The 9,062-nt window shown below is 53.3% G+C and overlaps 1 protein-coding gene across 1 annotated transcript; it reads left to right on the top strand.

Annotated features, from left to right (window-relative positions):
- The first annotated feature begins 378 nt into the window (after positions 1-378).
- On the top strand, positions 379-8,575 carry LOC138763010 (Krueppel-like factor 15). The gene is made up of 3 exons (XM_069936491.1): positions 379-506; positions 1,781-2,813; positions 4,741-8,575. The coding sequence occupies exons 1-3, from the start codon at positions 410-412 to the stop codon at positions 4,907-4,909; spliced, it is 1,299 nt and encodes a 432-aa protein (XP_069792592.1). The 5' UTR covers positions 379-409; the 3' UTR covers positions 4,910-8,575.
- Positions 8,576-9,062: the final 487 nt, after the last annotated feature.

The following is a 9,062-nucleotide window of genomic DNA, read 5'->3' as shown; positions in this document are numbered from 1 at the left end:
GCCCTACCCTCAGGGGAAAGAGCCTATGTGGGGCCTTTTTCACGTGCTCGCTCCCCCTAACGTTAGTATCTGGTTCTGCCCCTGCTGTCACTACATGGGAGAAAGTGGTTTTAGGCTATTTGAACAAGTGTAGGATTAACAACACACATCAGCTCTGCTGTGACAGGCAATGTTTGCTGATCAGTTTGCTCGCTGTGCCATCATTCATCCTACGTCAGTGCTGACGAAGGGGCTCGGCAGCAACGTCAGCTCACCTGACACTTTCACAGGCATGTGCTGTGATTTATGGCTGGAAAATGTTCACTACTCTCAGTCAGCTGATGATGACTAGCTCAGATGCAGGTGGATTACATTGCGACTGGTCAAGCTATTTATGTTCGATAGTTAACCCGTGCCCTAGCAGTGTGTCATGAGACAGTGTAGAGGAAGCTTCACTCTGTGTCTGACCCTGGGAGTGTGTTATGGGACCGTGTGGAGGGATCTTCACTCTGTGTCTGACATTGGCAGTGTGTGAAGGGATGGTGTGGAGGGAGCTTCACTCTGTATCTGACCGTGGGAGTGTGTGATGGACGGTGTGAAGGGAGCTTCACTCTGTGTCTGACCCTGGGAGTGTGTGATGGGACAGTGTGGAGGGAGAGTCACTTTGCAATTGACCCTCAGTGTGTGTGATGGGATGGTATGAAGGGAGAGTCACTCTGTGAATGAAAGTGTGGTGGAACAGTTTGGAGGGAGAGTCACTCTGTGATTGACCCTCGGAGTGTGTGACAGGACAGTGTGGAGGGAGAATTACTCTGTGACTGAACCTGGGAGTGTGTGATGGAACAGTGTGGAGGAAGCTTCACCCTGTGTCTCATTTTTCTTTGCCCTTCTCTGGGACTATTTAATACCAGATTTGCAGTGCTCCCTTTCTTTAGCAGATCCTGGTGGATTGTAAGCTCTGATGAACTGGCCCAGAAATTGGCTGAGGCTTGGGCATGGTGTGGGATGGGGCAGGTCTCAGTGTTGGAGTGGTCTCCTGCTGCCCTTTTCGTCTTCTGTCATTGTGACAGAGCTGCTGTGTGGGAGCTGGGAGAGCTGTGTAGGCAGTGCATGAACTGAGTGGGCGGTGGGAGAGCTGAGTGATGGTTGGAGGTCTGAGAGTGGTAGGAGGACTGAGTGGTGGGAGTGCTGTGTGTGCGGTGGGAGGACTGAGTGGGCAGTGGGAAGACTCAAAGGGCGGCGGGAAGACGGAAAGGGTGGCAGGAAGACTGAGAGGGCGGTGGGAGGACTGAGTGGGCGGCAGGAGTATGAGTGGGCGGCAGGAGTATGAGTGGGCGGCAGGAGTATGAGTGGGCGGCGGGAGTATGAGTGGGCGGCGGGAGGGCTGTGTGGGCGGCGGGAGGACTGAGTGGGAGTTGGGAGGACTGAGTGGGAGTTGGGAGGACTGAGTGGGTGGTGAGAGGACTGAGTGGGAGGTGGGAGGGCTGTGTGAATGGTGGGAGGACTGATTGGGCAGTGGGAGGTGGGAGGGCTGTGTGAATGGTGGGAGGACTGAGTGGGCAGTGGGAGGACTGAGTGGGCAGTGGGAGGACTGAGTGGGCAGTGGGAGGACTGAGTGGGCAGTGGGAGGACTGAGTGGGCAGTGGGAGGACTGAGTGGGCAGTGGGAGGACTGAGTGGGGTGGAGGGAAGACTGAGTGGGGCATTGGGAGGACTGAGTGGGGCGTTGGGAGGACTGAGTGGGCATTGGAAGGACTGAATGGTATTGGGTTGCCAATGTAATGCTGTCTTGTATTGCACAGGAGCTGGTCCGGGCCAGTGTAGAGGATCCAGGAGAGCAAAGGGTGACAGGCGTCATCCCCACTGGCAGTCTGTGATGGTGGACCACCTGCTCCCAGCCGGGGAGATCTTCTTGCCTGTGAGCCCCCCTCTGAGTCGCCTGGGTGACCTGCTGATGGAGTGTGGGGATTATCGGATGCTGGCCTCCCCGCTCTCTGAGGATGATAGTGACTCCTCGAGCTCGCATTCCTGCTCCAGTCCTGTGACCGTACCCCTCATCTCTACATACACCAATGTGCTGAACATCCTTGACTACCTCCTGCCCCAGCCATCACTCGGACTTCACAGCACCAGGAAGGATGTCCAGCCACTCGTCAAGGAGGGTAGGCTGAGGTTTCCCAGCTCTAGGACCGAGATGGATTTGGGATTATTCCGGCCTACATTGGAGGAGATTCAGGAGTTCCTGGAGGAGAACATGGGTGTGGACACGAAAGATGAGCGCAGAAGTGGTGTGAAGGAACGACAGAGTGCCACTGATGGGCTTGGGAACCCTGTGGAGGAGCGGTCTTGCGTTGTGGACCCAAAGTGTGAGCAGGCGCAGAGCGCGGAGGAGGTGGTGACGCTGGGGGGCGGCACCCCTGTTGTTCTCCAGCTTCAGCCACTGGAGGTGGGGGCTGAAACCACCAGCCCCCAGGCCCAGGGGCAGGTGAAGGTCACGCAGCTCCTGGTCAACATCCAGGGTCAGAATTTCAGGCTGGTGCCTCACCTTGTGCCGTCGACGGGCCTGAGCTGTTCCCGGCCATTTGTCCGCATTGCGCCTGTGCCCATCGCTGCCAAGCCTGCATCTGCTGGTGCCGACGGTTCCCAGGGCCAGGCCGGGGTCCTGGTGGGGCAGAGGCTGCAGCGCGGCAGTCCCGCCGAGCTCCTGAAGATGCACAAGTGCTCATTCGCAGGATGCACCAAAATGTACACCAAGAGCAGTCACCTGAAGGCTCACCTGCGACGGCACACCGGAGAGAAACCCTTCGCCTGCACGTGGCCGGGATGTGGCTGGAGGTCAGTGCAATCAACAGCCGTGCTCTGCGCCAAGCTCCTAGCCAGGGAGTCAGACACAGAACTACCATGCTCAAGTACCCGGACAGTTTGTTGCATATTCATACACTGGAGAACACAGACCCGTCCTGCACAGGGATAGGCCCTTCGGCCCATGAATCTGTGCTGACATGATGTCCAAATCAGATTTAAATCTTGACAGAATCCCTCCATCTCTCCATCTCCTTCATATCCGTGTCTCTGTCTCGAAGCCTCTGAAACACCACTATTGTATCTGCCTCCACCACTAGCCTTTGTACCCACCATTCATCTCCCTAAAACCTCCCCACCTTCATCTTTAGTGCTCCGCCCTTTAGTGTGTGACGCTTTTACTCCGAGGGAAACATTCTGATTTCCCACTTCATCATGATTTTAGCCTCCCCTCAGCCTCTGATGCTCCAGAGAAAACAACCCAGGTTTGTCTGACCTCTCCCTAGAACCCATCCCCTTCAACCATGCAGCATCCTGGTGAATCTCTTCTGTCCCCTTTCCAGGGCCTCCAGGGAATGGGGCGACTAGAGTTGCACATGGTATTCCAAGAGCTGCCCAACCAAAGATACATCACTGCAGAATGACCTCCTCTGTGGTATCCCCAATGTCTCACCCATTGAAGGCGAGCATTCCCATACCTTCTTTACCACCCTATCAACTTGTGTGGCCACTTTCAATCAGCTGTGTTCCAAGACTCCAAGGTCTCTCTGAACATCAATAGTTTTAAGAGCCCCGCCATTTACAGTACGTTAACATGGTGGATGGGGAGAGTTGGCGATTGGAGGGAGTGAGAGTTGGTGGTTGGAGGGAGGGTCCGTGGGCTTTGGGAGAGAATTCAGTGGGTGGGGAGAGTCAGTGATTGGGAACTAACCCAATATTGAACCTCTTTCCTCTCCTTCCTATCTCCTCATTCCCTCTCCCTCCCCATCTCCCCTCCCTTCCCCCTCACTCCATCCCTCCTCTGCAGATGCTTTCCACCCTCAGCCTTGGTCTTTCTCCCCTCTGACTCCACATCACCCTTCCCTCCCCTTCCTCCCATCCCCTTCCTACAACCCCTCTCTTTTCTCTATATCCTCTCCCCTCCCTCACCTCCCCTCGCTCCTCTCTCCCACCCCTCTCCTTCCACCCCCTCCTCCTCCTTTCCCACCCCTCCCCTCTTTCCCCTTTCCCTCCCCTCTCCTGTCCCTCTTCCACCTCTCCCTCCCCTCACCCATCTCCTTTCCCTCCCTTTCCTCCCTCCCCTCCATCCCCTCCATCCCCTCTCCCCCTCCTTCCCCCTCTCTCTCTCCCCTTCCCTCTGTTCTTCTCCATCCCCTTCCTTGCCCTTCTCCTGTTCCTTTTCCACCCATCTCCCTTCCCTCCCTTATCTCCCTCCCCTCCCTCTCCTCCCCCTCTCTCTCCCCCTCTCCTCTCTGCTCTTCTCCATCCTTTTCCTCGCCCCTCTCCTGTCCCTCTCCCACTCCCCTCTCTCCTCACCCTCCGCTCCCACTACCCTCTCTCCCTCCCCTAACCTTCCAACTCCCTCCTCTCCCTCCCCTCTTCCTTCCTCCCTATCCTTCCACTCCAAAGCAATCCCTCTCCCACCCCTCTCCCATTTCCCATTTTTCTCCCTCCCCTTCCTCGCTCCCCTCCCTTCCATCTCCCTCCACATCTCTCCCCATTCTTCTCCCTCCCTCTCCCTCTCCTTCCTCGCCCCTCTCCCTCTCCCTACCCTTCCTCACTCTCCCTCCCCTCTCCTCTCCCTTCCCTCTCCCTCCCCTTCCTCACCCCTCTTTCCCTCTCCCTCCCCATCACTCCCCCCATTCTTCTCCTTTCCCCTCTTTCCCCTCTCCCTCCCCTTCCTCGCTCCTCTCCTCCCCCTCTCCTGCCCCTCTCCCTCTAACCTCTGTATTTTGTTCAGGTTCTCCAGGTCAGATGAGCTGTCGAGACACCGTCGATCCCACTCTGGGGTGAAGCCCTATCAGTGTCTGGTCTGTGAGAAGAGGTTTGCCCGCAGCGACCATCTGTCCAAGCACATCAAGGTGCACCGGTTCCCCAGGACACCACGAACAGTCCGGCCAGTCACCTGACTGTGAAGCAAGCTGCAGCGAGCAGTTCTAGGAAACCCCAGGACTTCCCACGTCGGTGGAAAGCCGTGCTGGGAGTCCTAGCGTGGGTGAAGAACTGATCTTCTCCCAGTGCACACAGGATTAAACCTTTGATTACAATGGTGACATGCAGTGCAGATTCCAAACTTGCCCCAACCCACTCCAAAGCCGCTAAGTGTTTTTTGAACTTTTACCTATCTTCCAACAGCCCTGGCAGGGTGACCCACAAGGACATGTTCGTGAAGCTTTCTGCTACACAGAATGCCTGGCCACAAATCCAGATCTTATCTGAGGCCTTGCTTTCCTTCCAGAGAAAGTACCTATGTGTTTTTCTTAAACCAAAGCAATCCAAAATTTGTAGAGGCCAGGAGAATGGGACTGATCATCAAGCCCTTTCAGAAGGCTTCATAAGGTTGGAAACCGAATGTACAAGTTGAGAGGTTCTGGTCACCATTTTACAGGAAGGACGGGGTTGTAGTGGAGAGAGTGCAGAGGAGACTGACCAGAATGTTACCTGAATTGTAGGACGCTAGTTTTGGGGAGAGATTGGAAAGGCTGGGATTGTTGTCTCTGGAGTTCTGGGGCCAGACAGGTTGGCCTAATGGAGGTTTATAAAATGACACAAGGCCTACATGGAGTAGATGGTCTGGAACATTTCCCTCTGGTAGGGGAAACATAAACAAGAGGGCGGAGATGTAAGGTGAGAGGGTGGATCTAAGTGGGGGCGGGGGGGAAGTTTGTACCCAGGGAATGGCTGCTATTGGGAACTTACTGTCAGAGAGATGAGGAACTGGAATCAGATACAGTCACTCTAGAGAAAAGGGATTTAGACAGACAAATCGGTGTGTGAGAGGATATGGACCTAATGAGGGCAAATGGGATGAGCGTCGATGGTGGAAAGGTCACCATTACCAAGAGAGTGTTTCTCTGGAGGAACAGAGGGTTGGAAGAGTATGGGAGTGGGCAGATAATGCAGTCCTTCAAGGTGGGGGGGGGGGTCCAAATCTGTGCCGTGTACGAATGTGGAACTGTTCCTTATTGGCAAAGTGTTGGTTACCTGAAGTGCCAGATATTGTGAGGCTGTGAGGTGCAGTGACCTTGGGTGGCTGTTCCTGAAAGGTTAGGGTACATGGACAGCAAGTAATCAGGAACAAAAAGGGGGTGGGGTGGGGAGTGGTGGGGATTGAACACAAGCGCTCTCTTTTCCGTTTATTCCGCGAGACCGCCGATCAACTGTGTGCATTATCGGTCTTTTTGCTTCAAAAAGGGCTGGTGATGTGTCAGAATCCCCGGACGTTCACTCAATAATTCTCGGACGGTGCACTGTACATGAGCAGAGGTTGGACAGGGTGGCCATGTGGCCACTGGGGTTTCAAGAGGGAGAGGAAACGACAAAATCCTGAGTGGTCCTGACAGGGCAGATGTGAAGGGGATACCTCCTCTGTGAGAACAAGGTGCCGTAAGATAAGGAGTCACCCATTTAAGGCAGAGATGGCAAGACATTTGGAAGTCTTCATAGTCTTCATGATTTCCTCTTTGGGCAGTGGAGGCAGAGGGTTGGAATATTTTTGAAGCAAAGGAGTGTGAAAGATAGATAGTGAGCACAGATTTCAGGTGTAAATGGTGGAACAGTTTGGAAAGGGTGAGTGGCCTTCTCTTGCCCTTAATGCACCTACTCTCCAGGTGGCTGTGTTTGTCGAGAGCCCTGCCAGCGATACGCTGAGCTTGCACAGTGTGGGACTGGCCCACCGACACCTCCCGTTGAAAATGGGGGATTCCTGGCAGAGGAGACCCTGCACCCCTTTGAAGCAGTTTAAGTCAGAGGGTATCAAACTTCTACCACTGAACACCACAGGTGGGCTACCTCAGGCTGGAGTCACAGACGTGATGTTGGACGTGCAGGTCACGATGCTCTCAGTGAGCTCCCAAGAACAACATTGGCTAGGAGGAAGGGCTCAGGCCCAAAATGTCAGTAATCCATCTTTACCTTTTATGGACGCTGCAAAATCTCCTGAGTTTTAAAAAAAATTTTAAATTTTTTAAGAATGCAGACATACAGCTCGGTAACAGGCCAATTCGGCCCTACCAGTCCGTGCTGCCCAATTTACACCCCATTAACCTATACCCCTGGTACGTTTCAAATGGTGGGAGGAAACCGGAGCCCCTGGAGAAAACCCACATAGACATGGGGAGACCGTACAAACTCCTTACAGCATGGGATTCAAACTCAGATCCGGTCCTGATCGCTGGCACATAAAGGTGTGGCGCTAACCACTACGCCAGCTGTGCTACCCCTACACCAGCCATTCCTCAAGCATCACCGTGTTTTGGCCAGCTGAAAACACTGGTGAGACCACACTTGGAGAATTGTGTTCAGTCTGGTCATTTCAGTACAGGAAGGATGTGGAAGCTTTGGAGAGGGTGCAGAGGAGATTGACCAGGATGTTACCTGAACTGGAGATTGTGTCTTATGAGGCAAGGTTAGCACAGCTGGGACTTTTCTCTTTGGAGCAAAGAAGGATGAGAGGTGACTTAATAGAGATCTACTAGGGTGGCATGGTTGGTGTAGTGGTCAACACAACACCTTAACTGCAATCAAGACCAGAATCCCGTGCTGTCTGTAAGGTGTTTGTACGTTCTCTCCATGTCTACATGGATTTTCCCCGGAGGCTCCGTTTTCCTCCCACCGTTCAAAACAGGGGTGTATGTTAATTAAGGGAAAATTGGGCGGCACGGACTTGTGGGCCGAAAAGGCCTGTTACCGTGCTGTATGTCTAAATGCAAAAAAAAGAATATGAGGAATGTAGAGAGGGCAGACAGCCAGTGGCATTTTCCCGGGATGAGAGTAGTATACACCAGAGGACGTCTGTACAAAGTGAGGGGAGGAAGGTTTAGGGGAGAAGTCAGGGAAATGTTTCTTACACAGGAAGTAGTGAGGGACTGGAACGCATTGCCAGGGGTGGTGGTGGTGGCTGGAACATTAGGGACTTTTAAAACACTCTTAGGCAGGCACTTGGATGTGGGAAAAATAGAGGGTTCTGGGTGTGAGGGGGGAAAGGTTTTAGTTTGTTGAACAGGTTTATGTAGGTCAGCACAACATCGTGGGCTGAAGGGCCTGTACTGTATTAGAATGTTCTATGATGTTGACAGGAGCCCTGCTTTCCACAGGTAGGTGTCCACCTACCTTGCTTTGACCCCTCAGAGCTGTGATGCGCGTCTCAGGCTGGAGTGGGGCAGAGGTCTGGATGAGACACAGGTACAGATAGCAGAGTCCTCCTCCTCTTCCGTCTCTCCACCCTCACCCTCTTCCGATTCCCACCCCATCCTGATGGCTCGTCCCCTGGGTGAGACCCTCTCTGACCTTCACAGGATGTGTTCATTTCATGCGCCTTGGGACAGGTTTGTATTCTGCAGTAAGTGGAACAGAGTTTTTAAATTAGTAACTTATAAGGAGACGGTGTATATTACATGTTAATTCTGACACTAGGTAAGAGGTCAGTTTGCATCCTGTGAACGTGTGTAAATAATCTGTATACAGTTAATGTAGTTAATTCCTCAGATCCTGTAAACTACACTACAAATGTACATATAAAACATACAAAAATTAAATATATCTGTACTTTTAAAAATAAAGTAAACTGATCTGCAGAGTGAGGTTATTTTTCTGTAGGATTAGGTTTAGTGTCAGTCTCTGAATTCCCAGGGCTGCAATCCGTAACAACCGCATCCAATTCCTCAGTGATGATGTACAGCACGATTCTGGCCTCCTCTGCAAGTCTAAACTTGGTCCTTTTGCTGGTGGGCCATTCAGGCCATCACACTGTGCTAGCTGTCTGAAGTTGTCGTCCAACCTGTCGCATGCCTTGTCTTCCCCACAGACCGGTGGGGATGCGGTCAGGAACGGATGGCACGGGCAACCCCATGCCTGTGATTCCTCTTCACTTCCCTTCTCCTCCTGTTGGCTGAGCCCCATCACTCCGACACCCACCCGGTTTACCCGTTCCATGCTCCGGGTTTGGAATGCAAAGCCTGAAGTGTTCCTGATTCCCTGCGGCAGCCCAAGTTCAATCCCGACCTCCACTGCAGTCTGGGTCATATTTGCAACTTCTCTCTGGAATTGCCTGGGCTCCGCTAT

This window comes from Narcine bancroftii, chromosome 5 (assembly GCF_036971445.1).
Source record: "Narcine bancroftii isolate sNarBan1 chromosome 5, sNarBan1.hap1, whole genome shotgun sequence".
NCBI lineage: Eukaryota > Metazoa > Chordata > Chondrichthyes > Torpediniformes > Narcinidae > Narcine > Narcine bancroftii.
The sequence above is the reverse complement of the archived record's forward strand: the minus strand, read 5'-3'. Positions and strand labels throughout refer to the sequence as shown.

Bases quoted from the DNA above. Each gene is read 5' to 3' on its own strand.
- LOC138763010 (XM_069936491.1), top strand. From the start codon at position 410: ATGAGACAGTGTAGAGGAAGCTTCACTCTGTGTCTGACCCTGGGAGTG. The intron at 507-1,780 runs GTGTGTGAAGGG...TGTATTGCACAG, and splicing joins CTCTGTGTCTGACATTGGCA to GAGCTGGTCCGGGCCAGTGT. The intron at 2,814-4,740 runs GTCAGTGCAATC...TATTTTGTTCAG, and splicing joins TGGCCGGGATGTGGCTGGAG to GTTCTCCAGGTCAGATGAGC.